The sequence below is a fragment of the Culex pipiens genome, chromosome 2, assembly GCF_016801865.2.
Source record: "Culex pipiens pallens isolate TS chromosome 2, TS_CPP_V2, whole genome shotgun sequence".
NCBI classification, from domain to species: domain Eukaryota; kingdom Metazoa; phylum Arthropoda; class Insecta; order Diptera; family Culicidae; genus Culex; species Culex pipiens.
The window spans coordinates 178,059,616-178,084,116 of NC_068938.1; the positions used below are offsets into that span (position 1 = coordinate 178,059,616).

The 24,501-nt window shown below is 41.1% G+C and overlaps 1 protein-coding gene across 2 annotated transcripts in view; it reads right to left on the reverse strand.

Moving 5' to 3' along the window:
* Nucleotides 1-10,581: 10,581 nt before the first annotated feature.
* The window catches only part of LOC120414951 (MOXD1 homolog 2-like), a 29,729-nt gene continuing 15,809 nt past the window's right edge, over nucleotides 10,582-24,501 (reverse strand). For both annotated transcript variants that reach the window (XM_052708747.1, XM_039576281.2), the window contains exons 3-7: nucleotides 17,501-17,656; nucleotides 16,051-16,329; nucleotides 14,754-14,939; nucleotides 12,105-12,932; nucleotides 10,582-11,455 (exon numbers count right to left, since the gene is read on the reverse strand). In XM_052708747.1, the coding sequence (XP_052564707.1) occupies nucleotides 11,147-11,455; nucleotides 12,105-12,932; nucleotides 14,754-14,939; nucleotides 16,051-16,329; nucleotides 17,501-17,656 (1,758 nt within the window). In that variant the 3' untranslated portion in view covers nucleotides 10,582-11,146. The remainder of the gene's footprint in view (nucleotides 11,456-12,104; nucleotides 12,933-14,753; nucleotides 14,940-16,050; nucleotides 16,330-17,500; nucleotides 17,657-24,501) is intronic.

The window sequence follows — 24,501 nt, forward strand, 5'->3', positions numbered from 1 at the left end:
TATGATTCCATACCATTATGTTTGTATTTAATTCGTATTTATCATTTTGTAAAATTAAAGTTCAACCTATCAATGCTACCCCGAACTTAAATTTTACCCCGGTTTACGATGTTCGTGAAATTGTGAACTGAACATGTGAGTGATGTTATTAATAAAATTAGATTAGAGATATTCTTAATACGGCGTAGGTGTTCGAGTCGGAGTCGGAGCCGGAGTCAACAATCTGATAAAAGCTGGAGTCGGAGTCGGAGTCGTTTGAAATAAGCCCTGCCTTAAAAGTGTGTGATACAATCGAAAAAATGGTGAATTAACTTAGTCACTAGTAAATTCAAAATTTAAGAAATAATTACAGACATTTTCAACAAAATGGCCATCCCCACCCCCTCACTAACGAGCTTCGCCACGAGAATCTTGGCGTTTTCAAGTTTCTGACACGTGTGTTTCTGGTGTGTGCGTTGTTTCCGCCGAGTGCCAGGTGATTTATGCTCAGCAATTTCGTCGACCAAAATCGCAAAGCATTTGAATCAGAACTTCGATGAATGCCCTGTTCTGTGTTCGAACTTTTTGAGATGTGCTCTCAAAACAGCTGGAATCATCATCAACGGTTTGCCGAAGAATAAACATCGAAACTCAGCACACACATATAAGTTCGTCCAGAAAGTGTCCCGAGGGGTCCTGAATCAAAGTGCGAACTTTGGTAAGCAAAAGTTTTTCGGTGAAGCATGTTGTCATGATGAAAACATGGCCGATGGCCGCTGGCGGCGGGAGCGCCAGCAACATCAGAGCATGCTCGTAACGAGCGTTGGGAAATTTGGGCGAACTTGGGTAGGGAAATGCATTCTGTGGAATTACAGAGCATTCAGTTGCATCGTGGCGTAGAGGGGAAAAGTTGTTGAATGGTGCAGGAAACAACTTGATTCAACCGACAAAAACTTGATTTGACATTTTTTGAGGAAAATAAAATCCTAGAAATCATACATTTTATTTTCTCAATTTCCATCATTTTTCAATCGGCTATCACCGTATCGAAAAATGCTCCGTTTCAAGTCATTAAACGCACAAAACATCTACCACACAAATGCCGGTATTTTCGGAAAAATTCCCCCCTCCAAACGAAAAGTCATGAAGAAAAATCCCCTTTTCCGATAAGAAAGCTCATTTATTCTTCACGCGCCATCAGCATTTGCATAGCAAAGACATCCATTTCCAGATCATTCGGACGAAATCGTTTTCTTTTTCCCCCCGTTAAGGTAACTGTAAGTGTACTAAAAGTTAGCGGGAGCTTGGTCTGTCAATGGAAGGTTGCTGCTGGGAAAGTCACATGAAAAATCGACAATGGCAGTGAAAAGTGTGAAAATCACTTTACACCTAACATTTTTCTTGCTTATCGACGTCATGAGCCAATCCATTTGGTGACTCTACAACTTGGTTTCAACATCAAAATCACTACGATTTACTAGAAGCTGATGTTCATTAAACAATCTTCTTCCCACCACAAACAAACAAGATTTAAGCCCCCATATCTTGATTGAGTAACAGCTATTACAAAATGAGCTGTGGAGCAGGCCAACCGCCGACAGTGCGGCAATAAAATTAAATTGAAAAGAAGGGGAAAAAAGTTTGCGGAAATCTCTTTTTAATTTATTTTTATATCCTTTGCTCAAACTTCAGCTGTTGAAAAACTCTTCTGGTCACTTGGTACACACCACTTTGCATGCTGGTGGGGGAGAATCAACATCCACTGGATGGTTTAACGTTGAGGGAAACATAAAATCTGCTGGAAAATGAACGCGAGGATATCGATGGTCAGACTACAGAATGGGAAAAAAGGGAAAAGTTACTGGCCGGGAAATATATTTTTCCATTATCGTGTGCGATAAGGAAGAGTGGTTAACTTTTTGAGGATTATCCTATGATGCTGAGATAAGTAATTAGGATTATGAAATGGTATTGAATTGTGATTAACTGGAGACAAATAACACACCATTGTATGTGTTTAGTGATTTGATTTATTTTAAATTCCAATCCTACTTAAATTTAAAAAAATCAAATTTCTAGAAAAATCTAGAGTTTCACATATGTTTAAAAAAATAACTTAATCCACCTATGTGGTTGGTGCCTTCCTCACTCTTTACCAAAAATGTGTGATATGATGGGTTTGGACACAAATTTTATATGAATTATTTTAGACCTGGAATAAAAAGTACACAGATATTTCTTAAGTGGTCATTACCTGAGACAGTGTTGCCAGATCTTCAATAGACTCTTGGGAAAGGTCTTCAAATTACTTAACTAGCGCTGGAGTGACGGATCCGGACATAGTTTACATACATTTAAGCGAGATCCAGCTTCAAAAAAGTACATAAATATAACTTAAGTGGTCATAACTCAAGACAGCATTGCCAGATCTTCAATGTTTTGGACTCTTTTAAAAGGTTTTTTGATTACCTAACAAACTATGGGTCGGATGACATATCCGGACATTGTTTACAAACAGTTAAGTGGGATCCGGCATCAAAAAGTACGTAAATATCACATAAGTGGTCATTATTTGAGACGGGGTTGCCAGAACTTTTTGAAAAGGCATTTTGAACGAACGATGGGTTGAATGATTGATCGGGAAATTGCTAACACAGTTAAGTGGGATCCGGTTTCAAAAAAGTTCATAAATATCACTTAAGTCGTCATAACCAGAGACAGGGTTGCCAGATCTTCAATGTTTTAGACTCGTTGGAAAGTTTTTTTCAATTACCTATCCAGCAATGTGTAACATGATGTTATTTGAAACAATTTCTAATCATTTATCAAACATCCGGATATATGAGAAAACACATTGTTATGCAGAACTTTTTAACTACTTATCGAAACTTCAATTTGTATAAAACTCGATCTATGGGACCCTAAAACAACCGGTTTTGGTCAAATAATTTCAGCCAGTGTCGAGAAACATGAGCTAGTTTGTTGGTCACATACATACATACACACAGACATTTAGTCAGCTGTGTGCTATCTTGTGACAACGACCATTTAGTACTATTCGAGAAAATCGATTTTTAAAGTTTGATGATAAATATTTTCAAAACTATGAATGATAGAACCAAACCTTATGAAGCAATCGGTTCGTATACTATCGCTTAACAAACGCTCCAAGTTGGTTCTAATTTGGTTACACCAGTTAAAAGATACAGTAGATTATGTAATCAAAAATCTGCAAAGCACGTGTCACAAGTGTGTTTCGAAAGTTAAATTGTACTACGTGTCACAAGTGTGCACAGAATTCCCATACAAACTAAAATAGACATAAATCAATAGTTTAACCAACTTAATCAGTATATTTTCAAAAACAGAAGATTGCAATGCTTTTAGAAAGTGTGTATCAACATAAATTTGTGAAAAACAAGACAAATTTTCCACATTTTCCAACAACATGTATGACGTGTCACAAGTGTGCACGACCATTTTGATGATAAATTGGTCTATGTCACAAGTGTGTATTGCGATATCCGGGAAACGGAAGCGAGTTTCCAAATTCGGGTTAAAGCATCTTGTAGTGTTTGTTAAGTATAGCAAAACGTCATCATTAACTCATTTTCGACCAAAATGGTTCTGTGTCACAAGATAGCACACAGCTGACGATTTGTTCAATTTTCGATTCTAAGTCGATATGTATACATGAAAGTTCATTTTTCGAGCAGGATTATCGCCTTACCTTAGAGAGGAAGGCAAAACTAAGTTAAAATATGTTAACAAGATTTGACAAATTTCTTCAAGTTTTGGTCTAATATTCATATAAAGCTTGATATGAATAAACAAAACATTTTAAATCTTATTTTACATAAGATAAATAAATTTAAATAAGTAATTCTCCGCCAACTGCAATGAAATCAGAAAAAGTTGCCGCGACCCCACTTCAGTTTGCATGAAACTTTTTCTTAGGGGACAACATTTGTTCCTGATCACGAATCCGAGGTCCGTTTTTTGTTATCTCGTGACGGAGGGGCGGTACGACCCCTTCCAGTTTTGAACATTCGACAAAGACGTGTATTTCAATAATTTGGTGATGGTTTTGGTGTCAAAGAGACAAGACACAAAAATTGTTTCAAAATTCTGCCATTTTACGTTACTCGACTGTTAAAATGTTGTAACATGTCATTTTAAGGTAAATTTGATGTATTTTTCTAATCTACAATAACCCAGAGGAATTATTTCTTTCATTAAGAACAAAGTTTTTAATTCTAAAATTTTATGTTTTTTCTTACTTTGTAAGATAATTTTTTAGATTGTAATAATATTCTACAAAGTTGCCGAGCAAACAATTACAACAATTTTGATATGCAAACATAAGAGGTTTGCTTGTAACCATCCACGATTTATCGCAATTTTATGAAAATAGTTTGTAATTTTGGCCTAATTTTAATCATGAGTAGTTTAAATACAATTTGAGCTGTAATTGGGACTGACATTATTTTTTGAAAGTCTTGTAATTCAAAAATAATTTTACAATATAAAGTTGCTTTACTGAAAATTTAAATTTTAGTAAACTGTCAATAAACCATGAAGTTCTGTATATTTTCCTATATTTTCAAACTAGTTTCCTCCCACTTTTGACCAAAACTTTGTCAAGCAAAATCATTATATGATCTTTCCAAAAATAATACTTCAAAAATATAATCCAACAAATACATTTAATTTAATGGAAATTGCTTGAAAATCTACGTGGGCAGTTTAAAGATAAAGGATTATTTTCATTACTTCATCATCCTAGCAATGGAAATTCCATCTTCTGAATGCGATTAACTATGCTTTTTCCTGCGTAAATAATTCAAACATTTTTGGACTCGATTTGAAATATCTTGGAAAAAAACTTACTTACAACTTTTATTGATCGACTTTTCGCACAAATAGATAACCGTAAAAAAAAAATTCTCAGAATTCTCAAATCTAATAAAATTAACTTACAGTGGTGCATGAATCCAACTAATTACAATTTTCTTTAGTGATTTGTAGACCCAATTGGCCCAAAAACATTTCTTAAAAGAGAATTCACCAAAACAACGATTTCAATATCCAAATCTTTGCTATTTGTAGGCAAAAGGGTATGCAATTCGCAATCTTTATAAATTTTTTCCCTTAATTTTGATCACTTTGCGTGCTTCAGGAAAAAAAATCTTGCACCCAAAATTCAGAATCGATATAATCGTTCTCTCAAAATTTATTGAGGGCTCAGTGCCAAAATCGATAGAATAATGGTACCAACTCACACCATCATAACAAATGAGTTCATTCGTTAGTTGAATCAATAAATCTCCAACAAGTGTCATACATCGACTTCTGACTTCTCCTTGGTCACCAAGCTGTGGTGGCCGAGGCAGCTAAGTCATTGGATTGGTTTGTCAAAGGTCTCTGGTTCGATTCCCGTTGTCGACACTTTTGGTTTTTTGTTTGACGGATGAACTTTTTTTGCAAATGAACCTCGAGAGAATAGTTCTATCGCCCATCTCGAGCTGTGTTCTCTGCGTCCGTGAATGGTACCACTATTCTCTCGACTCGAGACCATCATTCTCTCGGACTAGCGCTGCCAGTTTTGGGTGTGCATTTCCCATTAGAAATGTTATGATTTGAGCCATAAATCCTACGTAGACTAAAAACAATTCAAAATTACTACCCTAAAAGAATAATAATGTAAATCTTTTTTGAAAATTGTTAATATAAAGCATCTTTTCTATTATTTATATAACAGTAGTAAAAGTAATATAGTATGCAATCAATACTTACTTGGCATTTGTGTAACAATTGTCATTGTAACCGTATCCATCCTTTGTCGTCTGCAAAGTTTATCATTTTCTACTTAGCAAACATTTCCAAAAGTAGCCATTAATCTACCAAAAAGCAATCAATAACATTTCCTTCCTTCCAACTTCTCAGAATCGGCTTACAAAACCTCCACCAAAACGAACACGACGGAACTTCGCTCCGCCATTTGAATGGAACTGTCAACAGATTGGAATTCGATTTTAATGGCAACAAATCCAAGTCGCGATTGCTTGCCGTTTTTTCTACGCTTTTTTCCTCCGCATTTTCCCCCCTCAAAACTTGGAACAACACAAAATAAACTCTCGAAAGTAAGCTCCCGAACACGACCAAACTACACAAGTTGTCGTCGTCGTCGTCGGCAGCGGGAAGAAAAAGCATCCACCAGTTTGAAAATTGCAAATTGAATCAGTTTTGATTATTCCCGATTTCCCTCCAAACAAACTGATGCCCGATTCGGTGTTTTCTTTTTTTTTTCGCCAAGAAGCGCGCAGGAGACTCTTTTTCATCCGCGAGGAAAACTCCCTCCTTAAAATGCTTGGTGGTGGGGAGTAGAGAAGAAAAAGAAGCAATAGTTTTTCCCTCCCCAAACCTTAATCCGCTCAGCTAAACAAATATCGAAACATTATTTGACTTGTGCGATGTTTTCACGATTTTTCTTTCGTTTTCCCAGCATTTTCCTGTTGGCCCAAGTTTTCGCCAACGGTTGGCAGTTTTTTTTGTGTGTGCCGGTCCTTTTCCAAATGGTACATTTTAGTTTCTCCCCATTTTCCCACTCCATCAACAAAAAAAATCCCAGGATCTCAGGGAAAACTCCACTTCGCTCATCGTTAGCACTCAGGCGCACTCCGGGACGAGTTGAGCGCCCAAGATTCCACGAATAAACTCGCTCTCTGGTGTATTTATTTGGTCGGAAAATTGCATCACTCGGCAAACAGCCAGAGCCCGGGAAAAATCGCTTCTGACAGGGCGGAAGTGAAAATTCAAATCTTCAGCTGGCATCGCACTTCTTTCCTTCGCTTCAGAGTGACAAAATTTGAGCAAAAATGCCGGCTGCCAGCACATACATTACATTTGCCAGCTGGGATCGCAATGTTTTCAATCGACCGAGGAAAATTTTTTCTTGCCAAGAGGGTCCACCGCAAGTGGAAAATCAATCGTTTTTTTCCCGGCGCAAATTTGTTAAGTAAACGCGCCGCCAGTGGGGAAATTGTGTTTACCCACCACCTTCGATTTTTCAAACGCAGCAGGACCTCGGGGAATGTTTGTGTTCTGATGGTTCACCTTCTACTTAGAATGGGGGAATGCAAATTGAATAAATTTCAATTAAAGTGGATTAATTTTGAACGATGTTTCTACCCAAGAGAAGGAGTGTGCGAGCGAACTTACTTCATCAATTTTGTATTGGCATTTTTTTCTTGTGGGACATTGTAAGGTAAAGATCAAAACTCGTAGTGGTATTTTCTAAACTGCCATGGAACCAGATACAGCCATGGAAAAGTATGAAATAATAATTTAATGTTTTTTAAGTCACATTCAAACAGCCATTTTTGTACAAATATCTCAGAAACTACATGACTCTTTTTTCATTGTTAAAAAAATAAACAATTGTATATTTTTCTGATTTATGTTTTTGATTTGATTTTTTCTGAATTATGGAATCAAGACTAACATTTCAAAAAGGTCATATAATCAATATTATACAAATTTCACAATGTTTTTTTTTTTTCATTGAGAATAGAACCATTAGTTTTTGAAAATTGGCATCAGAAAATAAGGAGCTGTTTGAATGAGACTAAAATAACATATTTTTTTTGTTTTTTTCAAGTTTTTTTATCCGCTGCATTTTAGAAACCAGAGTTGTAAATGTCACTTACTAACTGAAAACTTTGTTTTAAAAATCGAAATTTAAGTGATTAAATTTTGAAAACGGTCCACCTTATCAAAAAATCTGTGAAAGTACTATTCAACTGCAAATTTGATTTTGCATTATACATTGAGATCGAAAAATATGTTCCAGTAAAATTTTTATTTTTTTTTCCAAAAACCATTTTTTTTGTCAAAAAATCTAGGCGGCAAAAGTTTTGTCCATATTTTTCTATGGCTCAAATTTCAAAATGGCGGTTTTTTGTCTCTGGAACGTGTCAAATACTTTCAAAATTATGGATTTGGGGAAATTGTTTTTTTAACACCTAAACTCCCAAGCTCAGGAAAAAAGGGGGAATTTATATGGAAATTCCCCCTTTTTCTCGAGCTTGGGAGTTTAGGTGTTAAGGTGATTAAAATCAGCAAAAAAAAATCCGATGTGCCATTTTCCTGGATAGTCATCAGTACTTTAAACTTTGCCAAAGACACCAATTAGTCGCAAAATTCCTTCAAAAGATACAGATAGTACATTTATGTACCATTTCTGTATGGAAGTTTTTGGACAGTAAATATCCATGCTCTACAACAATAAAATAGCTTTTAAATTTGCTCAGTGCGAAATATTGTTAAAGAATGACATTAACGCATAATTGAAAAGAAATAACAATCTTACAGAAACAATGTTTTTCCTGGCAAACAACTTATTCCAGAGCAAGTCTTACTGAGGTTTAATACATTTTTCAATGAAATCACAATTCAAAGTTTTCACCCTTGGTAGCTCCAGTATAGTATAAATATTTAACATCAAACTGTAATTTCTCAAATACTTTTGAAGAAATTCTCTTTAGAAAATTTAATGATGTCAAATCAATTTTCATTCAATTAGATCACGGTAATTAAACAGGTAAAACATATTTGATTTTGAATCGAAGAAATTAATGTCTAATTTTAAAATAATAACAATCATTTTCGTTAAAAAAGGTAGCCAATCATAAAATAATTTATTTTCATTACATAATTGCATTATTTTTTATGCTCAACAAATAAGCCAATTGAATAATATTTGAAAAATTAATTGAAATCCTATCAATGCCACCCCGGTTAACGGTTCTAAAGTGAGATTATATGCTTTTTAGGATTTAAATCTCAGTTATTTCGATAAAATGATGTCCGGACTTCGGATCTATCACGCGACCTGGTTGGGATTGGGGCGACAGAAGGCCCTTTTCACTGATTCTTCTATTTTGAGGAATTGTCCATCATATCCCAAGTTCAAGTAGTTTTTTGAAGTTGGATCAATCATGTAAATCTAATTGAAAAGCTAAAGTTTTTTTTCATTGAATTTCGAAACAAAAAGTATCCAAAATTGCTTTATACATCATGACAGTTAAGCTCCTATTAAAAATATGAAAATTATCAATGAATTGATGAAAATATTTGTATTCCTGAACTTCAATGTTTTGTACCGCTATGTGGTCCTTAAAATTCAAAATTTGTAAAATGCATAAAAAGCGGTAAATAATGTGTTCTGAATTATTTTTAAATGATTTTAAAAGTTTTTTTTTAAATTTGAATATTTTTTGCTGGGAAAATTAAGAGCGATGGACAAGAATTACAAATAAATTTTGCAATGGTATAAATGTAAAAAAAAAGTCAAAAAAATGTTAACCAAACAGATCTGATAATCACGGATGGATATTCTTTTGATATTTTTAAAAAAAATTGTAATTAATAAAATGATTGACATCAGATGTTATGGCATTACAAAAAAAACCCCCCTTTAGCTTTCTTATTTTGTATCATCAACATTGATAATTACATTCAATTACAGAAATATCCCTAAAATATTTAATGAGACTTAACAAAACCATTTTTTACAGTTCTGTAAAATCTTTTAAAACTATTTTTACACAATTAAAAGGAGCTTTGATTTAATCGTTTGAAAATGTCAAGATTCAAATACGTGACAGTGCGAAATCAAGCTCCAGACTTACAAATGAGACTATTTATCATATTACTTATGAACTTATGATTGATGAAGTAATAAAGGCCAACAAAACAAAACAAAATGGAAAAGCAGTAGCAAAAGAATACATACATATAAATATTTGAAGAATTTCTTGAATTTAAAAGAACGAAAGAAGATTTATTACTTGATAAGATTAATTGCAAATTGGATTAATTTTTTCTTCATTAAAATTCGAGGATAAAAATATGCACAAATATTTCCACCAAAATAATAATTCTTTCATTGTGATTTTGATCTGCTTGAAAAACGATTGTCATCTAAAATAAAAATAAAAATCAATGTTTTGCCCATATTATACTGCCGTTCTACGCATAATTGTCCCATGTTCAAAAAAGTGCAACCGAGAAAAACACGATTGAAATTTTTCGACCGAATTCAGTGTTTCTACGCATAATTGTCCCGGTGGTCCCCATTCACTCTACATGTCCCTAATTGCCCCAGTTAGCTGTATACCACTCTTATTGTAATTCTCTTGCTATACAACAGGTAAACAAGACAAAATGTTTCCGTTTAATTAATGATTCCGTGAAAAAAAATTCTTGGTGGGATAATTATGCGTAGAAGAGCAACGATGGGACAAACAGACTTGGTGTTGTTTTTAACGAGTTTCCGAACAAAGTACTAAATTTTATGTGTTTTACTTAAAGTATACGACAAACTGAACTTAAAAATGTCAAAAAGTCAAAATCGTCCAAAAATTGCATGGGACAATTATACATCGAACGGCAGTATAGGACCTTAAAAAACTCTTGGTATAGAATTTTGGAATTGTGATATTAAAATAAAAAATATAAGAGAGTGTTTAATATATTCATAAGTTTATTGCATTATTTTAGGGGAAACTTTTCGGATTTGTGAAATAAAAAGATGGTAGGTTCATTTTTCAATTCATTTTATCATCAATTTATTATTAGTCCTATTTTTATTTACAAAAATAATACACCGATTTCATCTTCTATTTATGTTTATGTACATAATTTACAGCGTTTAACAACTGGCTCAAATGTGTTTACTAATAGGTTTCAAAAACAAACCGAACGCCCCTGATCCGTCACAAGGGCGTCCACGTTTCGATTTCTAATACTAGACCGTTTCACGTGCTGAATTTTCGTCTGAACGTTCTCCTATAATTCGTTTCTCTACGCCCTATCTTCGCTTGCGTGTTTCTTTTAAATACACGTTTTTAAATACTATGCAACAGAATCTGTTCCTCAAATGACTAGCGATTCCCTTTCCCCCGTTCGAGGGAAGAAGAAATCGAACAAAACTACCTGCGTCTCTCTGTACAACATAACCTCCGTTCCTCTTTTTGCTACCTTTCTCTCATTCTCTTTCACTTCGTTTTCACGCTCACACACGCACAGTCTTGTATTTTCTATGGTCTCTCCGTCCCGTCATATATCACAACACTTTGCTCCGTCCAGCACCCTTGCGCACGCTTTACAGCCGCCGGTACCACCCTAACCTGACCGTGTTGATGAAGATCACGAACAGGGCCACCCGCGAGATGGACGACCCGGGTGCGGCAACGCCGGACGAACTCCGGATCGATTTGCTCCGGGCGGCGCCCTCGATGACGTTGTTGCTCTCGGGGTCCTCCAGCAGCGTCCAGCTCGGGACGTTTGACTCCGACGAGCCGACGAACCGGTTCACGCTGTTGGACGCCGGCAGGCCGGGGGCGCCGCAGGTTGGCGTCGGCCGCCAGATCCGAGTGAGGTTCGGGGCGTACGCGTCCATGTTGTCGGTACCCTGGAAGGAAGGAAGAGAGGGAAAGGGAAGCGTTAGTTATGTTGTGAAAGGTTGTTGATCTCAATTACGGACTTCAAGTTTGAGGTAGCTGATGTAATTATCTTATCAAGAGGAAGTGAAGTGTAGTTATCGTGATTTTTAACATGAATTGAAGGTAAGTGTTTATTGAAAATTCATGCAAATCCAGAAAAAATGGTAAGTACAGCTCTGTCAACTTAGTAAAATTTAATCAATTCTCTTATTCAATGCTTGAAGAGACTAACATACGTCAGAAACTTTCCTGGAAAGCGCTACCATCGGAAAAACTATTGCCCGTTTCTCGTCGGATCGAGGGGACGAGCAAACCTCAATATTTGCATAAAATTGATTTATAAAGTACTTTGGCAAACTATTGTATAATAAATAATCCTCTTTGGCCAAGTTTTTTGCGCGGTTCCAGCGCAGGCAGCTCGGGGAACAAAAGGAAAAGTTTGAATCCGCCCCCCTTGAAGCGATTTTGTGCGATTTCCGATGAGATTGAACAAAATGAGGGGTTAAAAGTTACCGAGATAGAGCGAGGGGTCAACCCCCGAATTAGGTCAATGTGCTTCCGGAAAGTTTCCGGACTAATTTATTCATGTTTGATCTGTCGAACAGATTGGATACCTACCGGGATGGGGGTGTTCCGGGCGCTCCAGCAGAGTGGCTTGAAGGCGCCCTTCCGTATCACGTACTGGAACGCGTTGAAGTTGACCCGCCAGTCGTAGGACAGGAGGCGCTCCTCCAGCGTCATGCCGGCGATTTCCGGTGGGGACGCGATCCGGATGGGGTTCGCGCCCTGGGCCAGCTCGTTGATCCCGACGGCGTGCAGCACCGTCGGTAGACTAGGAATCGAGTGGCACGAGGTGAGCTCCTTCTGGCGCGGGTAGTACAGGCTGAGGACCAGGCAGGTTTCGTCCCTGGAGGTGTAACCTCCCAGGGCGATGGTCTTCCGCGAGGTGCTATCGTACGTGCACTCCGCGATCAACCGATCGCCGGGCAGCGCCTTGACCGGACTGTGCAGCCGGCGGAACTCCTGGTAGTTCGAGTCCACGTTCAGGTCGTGCGCCACCGGCGGGAGCTCCTCACGGTACCGGATCTGCCGCAGGCGGACCTGCTTGCCCATGTGGCTTGTCTGCATCATAACGGCAAAGATGTTAATTCCCGGACGGGGGAAGGCTCGCTGGGTGCACTCTTCGATGCAGTGCCCTTCGGAAACGACCCGCTCCTGGCCCGGTGCGATGATGTGGCGCCAGTTGGGTTGGATGCCCACCGATAGGACTCCGGCGTCGTGCTTTCGCAGCGTGGTCGTGTAGTACAGACGGAGGCCGGAGTTGTCCATGCGCGGCCGGGTCTCGATGGCGTTGCTCTGGAAGCCCATGTAGTGCGTTTCCATCATGTAGAAACGGGCCTGGTACGAGTCCAGCGGGTAGCCGGCTTCCAGCGGGAAGGTGAAGCCCTGTTGGGTGAGAGGAGTTTGATGTTAGTATTGCTCATGAAACTGTAGCAGAAGACAAATCACATATTTTTACCCAAAATTTCTTTTTCTGACAAAAATAATAAGAAAAAATGTTGACAAAACGATAAGGTTCAGAAAATGTTATCCAAAATTCAAGTTTTAAGAAATTTGAGAGTAATTGACTCAAATTATAAGTTTTGATTTCAATCACGGACGTCCAAATAAAGATGATGTTTACGAAACAAAACAAAATGAAACAAACATAAGATTTCAATTACGGACTTCAAATTTGAGCTATCTGGAATAGAAAGCTTGTTGAGATGAAGTGTAGTGTATTGGTGATTTCGATTACGGACTTCAAATTCACGGTAGGAAAGGAAATTTCTTGAAGTGATTTGAAAAAGGTAAGTACAAACTAAGTTAAGGTTGTGAAGTGATAGTTCCAGTGATCTGGTAAGTAAAATTCTGTCAACCCTGTCAACTGTTTATCAATTCAGTCGAGAAACCATGCTTAACACATGTTACGGATGTTTTCTCCTCCGAACAAATAACCTTTTAGGTCAGTTGATCTGTACTACTGAAAAAAGGGGTCAATTACATTACGTATTCAGAGAGAAGTGAGATTTCAATTACGTACTTCAAATTTAAGCTTTCTGAAACAGGTCATTTGTTGAGATGAAGTGGTAGTGTAATGATGATCTCGATTACGGACTTCAAATTAATGGCAGAAGAGGAAATTTCTTGAATTCATTTGAAAAAAAGGTAAGTACAAACTAGGTTTAAGTTAAGGTTGTGAAGTGATAGTTCCAGTGATGATTCCATCAAGTCTGGTAAGTACACTTCTGTCAACCCTGTCAACTGTTTACCAATTCAGTCGAGAAACCATGCTTAACACATGTTACGGATGTTTTCTCCTCCCGAAACAAAGATCGCTGTAGATCCGTTGATCTGCGCTACCGAAAAAAGCCCATCCCACGTATTTGGTATGCGGTGCGCGGTCGCCGGAATTCATATTTTAAAAGGATTTCCGCTGCGCTCGCGCGTCCAAATAATTAAATCCTCCTCCAGGTGAATTATTAATATCGGCCGTGGTCACCGGCGGCGGTCTCCAACTGAAAACCCATTTCGGGAGCCGCTCCGCGGCAACGGGAAAAACTGTATCGGAATAATCCATTTATATTTCATGGTGCAACAGAAGTCCCACAAACTCTAGTGACAACACAAAAAAAAGTCCGCGCGTTCTACCCCGCTCACAGACACAATGGGCATAATGGGCATCAAAACAGAAAAATTATTATTCCAAAACAGTTTTAAGCAGCGCACGTCTGTCATCTTCTCCCGGGCTTTCGACGACATCGACGCCCATTATATTTTTACAGCCGAACGCCCCAAGCTCCGCAGGTTTGCTGTGTGTTTGTGTGATTTGGGGTGAGTTCGTGAATGTATGTGCCCCGCGGCCATCGCTGCGTCTCACTCCAGTAGCTCTGCCGGTAGCACATTCCTTCAAACTGGTCGTCGTCGTCGACGACGACGGCTGACAGATTGATGCTTTCTACTGCCGCGTAAAAAGCGACACACACACAGATGAAATAAAAGCATTATAATGAAGAATTCATAATCGTGAAAAAAGCGACCGCGCTGAATGAAAACAATGATAAATTCTTCAAACGGTGCGCGCACATTTGCGCGTTATTTGGAATTCTGAATAGGTAATCTCTTCAGCGACTCACAAAAAGCTGGGACATTGTCTCGAACCATTCGTCAGGTGACACGTGATTTGTCTTCCCCCTCTTCCCCTTGAAGTACCCTCACGACACTTACCTCCGATCCACGTGACCAGGCGGCCACAATCGAGTTGCAGGTGAACAGTTCCTTCTCGGCCTTCATGCAGGACCGACCGAACTCGCGCGACATGATCTCCAGCTCCGGCGTCGAGCCCTGGCACTCGTACAGGATGATGTGCTTCATGAAGGGGAGGTTCGAGCGGGACTCGATCACGGGTTCGTACTGGAAGAAAGAGGAAAGAAACAATCAGTTTGAGCGTTGATGCAAAAATTTCGGTTCGGTTCGAATCTCCCAGTCTTGGGAGACTTGGGAAATAAAGATTGTTTTTAATTGTTTCGAGATTCGTGAGAATCGACTTAATTAATGGCGCGAAAGGGTGAAACACGGTGAAGCTGCTGCAGTAGCGTAAACTTCTAAACCTCGAAGAAGCAAGAGGAAAAAAACACATAATAAAAACGATTAAGGTTTATGTTTTGGGGGTTCGGAAGTTTTCCCCCACTTCTTGCAGAGTAGCCACAGCGCACCCAGCTGGGCAGTGAAAAATGCCCTCCCCGTTCGGATTGATGGTGGGAAAAGGTTCGGAGGGAAGCCAGTTTTCCCAATGGGGAGTTGTTTTTATGAAGTTGTAAAAATTAAATTTTTAAACAGCGTTGGACCCCACATTGACCGCGGAGTGGGTGTGCTTCCGGATCGTTAATCGTTTGATGGATGCGGAGTTGGGATACTTCCGGGCAAGAATTGTTTAAGGAATCACTCCAAATAAGGCATTTCAGCATTGGATTTTTTAATTTAAGAAGAGTTGAAAGTCGTCACTTCAATTACGGACTTCAACTTTAAAGTACTTTTGGATCTAAACCGGATCAAATTGATAAGGGGTAAGTACGTAGTGAAAATGGTGTTGCTGGCGATTCTTGAAACAATATCAGGTAAGTACAACTCTGTCAACCACAAACCTTTGAGTTTGCTGGATTCAACTCTGTCAACCAAGTCATGCTAGGGTCACCCTTACGGCGACTTTCTCCCCACCGAGACTGTCTGTGCAAAAACATGCTGATTCAGCTTCTGCTGCAGCAGACTACTGTGCAACGAAAAACACGACCCGTGCTCTCTTTCTCCTTTCGTCGCCATTGTCGTTGATGATAGATCATAAAATTTATTGTTTTCGTACTTTGAACCCCGCCGTTCAAGACGACCCCCGCTTCTTCGAGGCTAGCAGTCTTCCAGACAATTGTGTTTGAATTTCAAACGGTCCCCCGCAGGGGGCAAGTAACGTGTCTTCGTCGTGTTCTGATTTGAATAAATAAAATCCGCGCTTTTATTGTGGCCAACCTACCCGTATCATGTGCTGCTTCCGCACGAACTGGTCCAGCTTGAACATCTTGCACCACCGCAGGTTGTCGTCGCCCATCGGGATCTCGACGTCTTTATTGCGAAGCTCCAGCGTGCGCGTCCGCGAGTCCAGCTCGATCGGGACCTGGTTGACGCGCTGCGTCAGGAAGATCGGCACCGAGTCCTTGAACGCCTCGGCCGGATCGGGCAGCGTGCCGATGGCCTGGGCGCCGTTCTTCGGGTCCCGGTTGTGGTACATGTAGATGATCCGGATGGTGTCGTTCTGCAAAGTGATTGGGAAAACGGAGAAAATTGAGTATACATTGTCAAGAGAGTTCGGAGTTCTAGGCGGCGCTAGAATACATTATCCGACGACGACGGTCTGTGTGTTCCGGCGCTTTTTCCCTAGCCGGCACTTATTTCTTTCCAATTATCAGCTTATTCAAATGTAAATTTATTTAAATCTCTTCTCCCTTCCTGCAACATCGGCATGCTGCCGACACGACGAATGCTGGCACAACTAGGCTATAAATAGTAGATGATAGACAGGCCATCATCCTTCCGGAGCACCGACGAGTGCTCAATGAAGCGTTTATTCTACACTCCGGTTCGTGTTCTGCAGGTCGGGGTGGTTCTGGTTTGTTTCAGTCAAAATTAATTTCTGCATTTCAAGTACAGACTTCAAAATTGAGGTCCAAACTTGGTCAGTTAAAAGAAGCTGATATCTCAGGTAAGTACAAGTACAAGTTTATTATTGACATCACAAGTACGGACTTCAAAATTGAGGTTCTAAACAAGATCAGTGGAATGAAACTCATATCTCAGGTAAGTACAAGTAGCAGGTATGCTGATGTTCATTTTCTGGTAAGTACAAATTAGTTGTTAAGCTGTCAATTCTGTCAAAATATCGTTCAGAAAAATGTCTGTTTACATTTCTCTGAACGAGCTTCTTGTTTTCAGAACAATACCTGTTTGTATTGCTCTGAACACAGAAGATTTCTGGCTACAAGTAATTTTTAAGAACCACCCTACCCCTAACCGGATGACCTGCACACTCGAACTGCTCAAAACTTTTCCGTTTTACATCGTCCGGACTCCCCCACCACCATGATCTCTGCGTACACTGCAGAGATTTATCATCTTCCCCCCTCCCGGGCTAGGAAACCGCGCGATTTACGCTCGAAATCAAGCACTTGAGCGCGAGCGATATCTCTGGAGGCCTGCTACAAGGGGTTTCTATAATTTAAATTTGCATTCATAACAGCGCAATTTTGATATTTGCATAAATTCATCACTCCGACTCCAGCTGTGCGCGAGGAGTCCCGGCGGAGACTCCTTTGCAGAACTTGGTCGTCAGCGCGCGAAGCGCTGACCAAAGTTAGTCGGACCGATATAGATATCTCCCACCGCTGGAACACACAGACCTAATTACGCGTCATGAGCCCGAAACTTACCGTGATGGGAACGTCCTGATTGGTGTCGCAGGTGTCCAGCTTGCGCCGGAACCGCAGCACCGTGTGCGTGGCGTTCTCGTAGCCGAGAAGGAGGACGTAGTCCTGGGACGGGTCCACGTGCGGTTCCCCGTTGCTGTTCATCTTGAAGTGGCGGTCCTGAAATTGGATAGAGAGAGAGAGAAAAAAAACTTGGTTAGTTGGTACGTCCCTCAACTTTCTAAACTAGTGTCGGTGTCAAGCGGTAGCAAGTTATTAGTTGACGCAGCAACTTCACCGAGGAAGGGGGCGGAGCTACGGCGGTGCTAATTAATTCGCACCTTGCCGACGCGACCAACCTGTGGGAAGCCCGATCAAGATACCGAAGTCGTTGCCGAACGCGGTAGCGTGGGAGGTTCGCCAAATAATTATATGCGTGAACATGGCGAAGACCCCGGCCGTAATCTTGATTCCCGGTTGAAATTGGACACTTTTTGCTGCAGGCCCGCAACACGCGGTTTTTCGTCTATTGATGGCTTCTGGTGAAACATAAATCGATCACTTTATCGATGGTGTCTTAATTAGACGTTCGAGTTTATAGCTTTTTGCCTCGACGACTTTGTTTCAAGCAGCGAAGATGGCTAACGAGAGGGAATGGCCGTCGTCGTTGGGACAGCAAAAAATATGCACATAATTAAAAGCTGCCTCAATGATAATAAATTGGCGCGCTTAATTTGCACGCGCAGCGCGATCGATTGCAGCTTCTGATTTTGCACACCCGGCCAGGCACTGACAGTGACACATGCTAATAATTAGTACGGCGAAGGAGCAGGGCGATAAAAACACTCTGGCGGTTGCGAACAGGTCGTAAAGTGGGCCTGATTGAGGTTAGGCCTTTCACTGGGTGAGAATTGTGCGTTTTCAACACGGACGATGATGCATCTGCTGCGAAAGGTCAACCAGGTTGCGATGAGCAGTTTAATTACGACTGACCTTTCTAGTACGGACTTCAAAGTAGAGGTTCCAAGCAAACTAAGTACCAAAGTGACTCGCAGGTAAGTCCAAGATGCAGGTTAGCCGATATCCATTAACTAGTAAGTACAATTGTAGTGTTTAAGCTGTCAACTCTGTCAAATCACTCATTCAGAAAAATGTCTGTTCACATTTCTCCGAAACGAGCATCTCATTTACAGAACAATACCTGTTTGTATCGTTCTGTAATGATTAATCCCCCACCTCCTAAAACATCGCTCCGTAATCGCGGGCCTTAAATTTCCATCGATCCATCATCGGCCCGCCATCCACCAAATCGATCCGATATCCGTTCAACAAACCGCTTATTATTCATCGCCGGGTCGTCGACAGCAGTCATGTCACCGCTGACGCGACTCTCGTCAGGCAAAAAAACGAGGTGATTGATTGGAAAAATATCGATTCCCGGGTGTCGCGCGGGTTTCGAAGAAGTAGTGCCCATTGTCTTTGCGGCGGACAATTATGAAGCGCAAGATGCAACCCCGTCGGCGGATATTGGTCCAGCTTGTAATGAAGAGGAAATTGATTTCAATCATGGCGATTGTTTTCTCCCACATTTTCGCTAATCGAGAAAGGGATCCGCTCCCCTTGCGGGGAGAATCTTGCACTATTGCACCCAGCGCAAATTGGTTCTACACGAAATTGATTGGCTTTGGCTCAATCAAGGCTATCAACTTTGTGTTTGCCTCCGTGGTAGCTGGAAAGTGTGAGTTCTCAATTTCCAGACGATGTTTGCACATCGGTGGCCCCATCGGCGCTAATCTCACTCCAGAAATCTTGTGGGGAGGATTTCGATTTGGGTCGGCATGGGATGATGATGGACGATGTCCATTACGTGACCATCGGGGTACCGTCGACACGCAAGGGACGGCAGATAGTCGTAAATTGAACTTCTTTCTTTCCCTGAGGGTGATACCGTGTTAACGGCCACCACACTGTGTTTACAGCTAATAATCAAATATTAAATTGAGTTTTGGGGGCTAATACGGGCTGCTTTCACTCGCAGCTGGGCTTTTTCCACCGACTGTGGTGAAATATGGCGCTTCTAGTGCGGACTTCAACGTGGAAATAACTGGTGACTTTCTGAACTTCTCTTCTATTACGGACTTCAAATTGAATATGACCCCTGACTTTTTTAGATTTTAACGAACATCTTCAGGTAAGTACCCTTAGTGATAGTGTAGCAGAAGTCGTGAAACAGTGTAATTCCAGGTAAGTACTCCAAGCTCAGTCAATCTGTCAAACAGCGCTTCTTCAGAACACTACCTGTTTGTAGTGTTCTGAAATCGTTGCTCAAAGTAGCTTATCACTCTGGACCCTTTCTGAACTATTTCTCCTATTACGGACTTCAAACTGTAGCTATCTCTGGTATTTTTAAGTTACTTTATGAACTGTTTCTTCTATTACGGACTTCAAATTGAATATAACCCTGGACATTTTTAGGTTTTGACGAACATCTACAGGTAAGTACCCTTAGTGTAAGTGTTGCAGAAGTCATGAAACAGTGTAGTTCCAGGTAAGTACTCCAAACTCGGTCAATCTGTCAACCTGTCAAACAGCGCCTCTCCAGAACACTACCTGTTCGCAGTGTTCTGAAGACGCTGCGCTAATCACCCCTGGACCCGCTAACCAAGCCATTAACGGGCCATTTCCACGAACCATCATCTTAAAGCTCGCGCACAAATCGCTTCCCGCCTGCGGCACCGAAACTCTAAAATTAATCACAAAACTTGCGCTCGCAAACACCTCCCCTCACTCTCTGCCGGCGCAAAAAACCGCAAAAGCTTCGCGTAAGTGCCACACTCATCAACGGCCACTACAAATAAGCAAGCACAACCCGGTGGCGGCAGCCGCGCGGTGGCCACGGATAATGATAATGACCGTGCGCGGCAGGCCAAACTTGGCCAATTAATCTCTCGCGCGCGCTCGTCTAGCTTGAGCAAGGTGGCTTCCGCCAGGACGCTTAGTCTTGAAAAGCGCCGCCGCGGATCAGTCGGGCTCTCAAAAGTGACAGTTTGCTTCTCCTTGTGGCTTAGAGTCACAAAACTTCCGGCTTGTTGGCGGCGATGACCCGAGACGACCCTTTTCGGAAAGAATTTTTATTATCTCCCCGCTCGTCATCTGGACGCTCGACTGGATGATCGGGGTGACATTCCGTGGAGCCGTAGTCTTGTTTAGGTCCCCGCTGTAGTGGGTATCGCATTCCACAAGGGAGAGAGCGAGATATCCAGCGGTTTGGGATTTTAAAGTCCAAAGCTATTTAAAGTATTTCCAAGCTTAATTACACTTTAATCCTTTTCTTGTGCCATCGTCTTCTGAGTCACACCAGCGAAGGAGACAAAAAGCCGGAGAAAGGGACATATTTCATTCGGAAAACGAGAACGTGGTTTGGGCGTTGAGTTATCGAGCTTAATCCTGCGTCCGAGGCTTCGAAATCAATTTAAGCATCGCTTGATGGGTGCCGGAATGCTTTAAGGTAATTTTCGATTCACGACTCCGCAAGTATTCGACTTTAATGTTCCAGCGAGTACCTCGCAATGCGAGCTATGTGCTGATCGGTTTCCCAACCTCTGAAGAAGCAGCAGTCGAAAGAAGCGGATACAGTAATCTTAATTAAAGGTAATTATTCTTCGGGCACCCCGAGCAGCAGCAGCAGGTGTATGAGTGCCGACCAACTTTGCTGGTATGTGTGAACCCCTCCACAAAGCAGGAGCCATCTGGAGGCGCACATCCACTTAATCTAATAATAAAATTGTTTTAATTGAAATCTCAGGTACGCCCTGCGCAGAGGATGCTCACTTGAAGCTTCCTCCAAGTGGCCTTTTCACGATGACTCAAAAGAGAGCGAGATCTTCAGTCCAGTCGTTATTCATCCTCTTCTTCAATTTTTCAATTTATCCATTTAATTTTAATGCCACTGTTTATGTGAAGCAGCGCTCAACGGACACACGTGAAACGCACTTGACACAGAATGCTGGCACTTTTTTTTACGGACTCAGTGTGTGGCGTTAAACGAGATTTAATGGCTGCAATGGGGTGAAGCTCGAGTGTTGAGGTGCCACAGGAAGCGTAATCTAGCCGGTTGAATGCGGGAAATGGCACTGATAAGATGGGTTGGGTGAAATGTTGGCCTGTTTAGACCAACTGTGAATGGGCCTTCCAAGTACGGACGTATGAATTGGCATACTTTGCATAGTCTATGGACATTATGAACAAGGTAAGTAAAATAAGTTTATTAGCTTTCTATTACGGACGTAGGATTTGATATACCTAGTAAGAAAAGACGAGTTTTTCGAAAGTGTGAGCTGTCAAATTCTGGTAAGTACAAATTTAGCAAGTAAGTTGTGTGGTGCTGTCAAATTCTGGTAAGTACAAATTTAGCGTGTAAGTTCTGTCAATTTTGTCAATTCTATCAACTCTGTCAAGGTAGGGTAGATGTCCTTCGGCACATCTACGCTGCCCAAATTACAAATCTCTTAAGGATTGTGTAACTTACGAAAACGACCTTTCAATTACGGACGTAAAAATTTGACTGTTAGCTTTCTATTACGGACGTAGGATTTGATATACCTATTAAGATAAGACGAGTTTTTCGAAAATGTGAGCTGACAAATTATGGTAAGTACAATTTTAGCAAGTAAGTAGTAAAGTGGCTGTCAAATTGTGGTAAGTAAAATTTAGCGTGTAAGTTCTGTCAAACCTGTCAACTCAGTCAAAGTAGAGTAGATGTCACACATCTACGCTGCCCAAATTACCAATCCCTAAAGGAATGTGTAATTGACGAAAACTGCCGAATCAAACGAGCGCCATCACCATTTCGCGATTCAGCTTGGTTCAGCATAACAGAAACATTAACCCGACGCCAAAGGCGTCCCTTCCCCTACAAAAAAGATACTCACATTTGCTCATCTGTGCAAGAAACTACTCGGAAGAATTCCACCAACCAGAGCAACACACAAGACGCGCTCCGGTTATGATTATTATGGCGTCGAGCAAGTCAACAATCACCGAGAAGTTGCTCCTCAGGACGACGAACTTTTCCGCAGATATTTGTTGTCGCCCGACGAAGCATTTTTGGTGAGTGGCAAATTATTATTACCCCCCGTCGTAATTGCGTCTGTCCCGTGAAGTAAGTTTCGTGTGCGTGGAAAAAGTTGTAAATTAATTACGATTCAAATCTTTTAACTCCAACTGCGGCGAAAATATCCATTTCCTAATTGAAATCCCTAAACCCCTGCGCGCCCACTCTAGATCCCTTCATTAGACGGGAAAAGACGTGTCTTGAACAATGTCGCACGGGACTACAACGCTCGGGATTACTTGAGTTTTTCCCCCCTCCCAAACTCTGAAGTCTTGGCCAGACGATGCGAGCTTAGTACCGGAATCAGATTTCGTGTCTAATTTATGGACACACGAAACCGACTTCTATTGTTGTTTACCTGAGGGACGCTGCGGTTCTTGCGAGCCAGTGTGTCTACACGACAAAGTTAAAGTCGTCTTGAAGTTGGTGCTCCTACACGAGTTCGATCTGTTCAATTGGTTTCGCCTTCGACTGCAATTACAAAATGGACCATTAAGGGCCCATCGAGTGTGTTTGCTAGCGCGGAAAATCAAGACAAATGGACCGAAATTAGCCTCGTGTTTGGAATCGATTCGGCCAGCCAAAAACCGTTGGATGACAGCGTTGGAACCGCTCTCCCCGGAGAATTGATGTAACCGGAGCGCGCGCGCTTATCTGGCTCAATTTATTTACTCTTTTGCTGGTGTTCTGGTTTTATTTCGAAATACCGTCCCCCTTCAAGATCCATTGTTTCCAGTGAGTGCGTGTGTTTTTTTCGGGGTGCCCCAAGTTAAATCGCTTCTAATAAAAATCATGATTACGGCAATCAAGCTTCTTCGCTTCACGGACAAAAACCTATGCCGCTGACACACCCCACGAGAGTGCGACTCCAACGCAACGGTCGTAAACGGCAATTGAGTTGAATTTCGGTCGATTCGATTCAATTTAAACCCCTTGCTCGACCATCTAGAGCAAAAGGGACACCTCGCCCGAAGGTCGTGTGTTTAATCAATTATGATAAACGCTTTCGTCAAACTTGTGCCGAAAATCATGCTAACAAGATCGTTAGTCCCCGGTGAGAGGGATAAATGCGTGTTTTTCGAAATTCTTGTTCTTACCCCTCCTTTTAGACCAAGAAGTTTGCCGCCAAAATGGGGAGGAGTCATGGGCGCTTCGCGACACGTGTGCGACAGAAAGAGACAGACACTCCTCGTAAACAACGCGCCATCGTTTGAGTTATAATTTGCATAACTTGTTATTCCATTTCGCCCGTTGTTTTCCTTTCACCAAAAGAGAGTTCTCCGCTTCCCAGACGCAACGTTTTTTGCTGTTTTTCTTTGTGATTTCGATGAGTGTTTGATTTTTATTGTTTTTCTTACGCCCGAAAGCAGGCAACCGGCTGGCGCGTGAAACGCGAGTTGACGGTTTCTAGTACGGACTTCAAGTTTGAAGTACCTTGTGGCAAACTGGTGGATTTTGAACAGTGTTTAAATTCAGGTAAGTGTTGAAATTTATTTTTTCGTGAAGGTAAGTGATGTTGTAGTAAAGATGCTGATGAAATGTGGTAAGTAAATTTATGTAAGTTCTGTCAACCCTGTCATTTCGTCAATCTGTCAACCAAAAAAGGGCTTCCCGCACCCAACTCATGACCGATTTTTCCGCGTGGCAGCACACAACCAGCTGGTGCTTTCAAGTACGGACTTCAACTTTAAAGTACCTTCGGAAAAACTGGTAAATTTTGAACAGTGTAAAAAGGAACGAGTTCAGGTAAGTGTTGACAATTTTTCTTAAAGGTAAGTGTTGTAGTGAAGATGCTGATATAATCTGGTAAGTACATTTTAGTCTGTTCAGTCAACCCTGTCATTTTGTCAATCTGTCAACCAAAAAAATCGCTCCCGCACCCAACTCATGCCCGATTTTTCCGGGCGAAGAC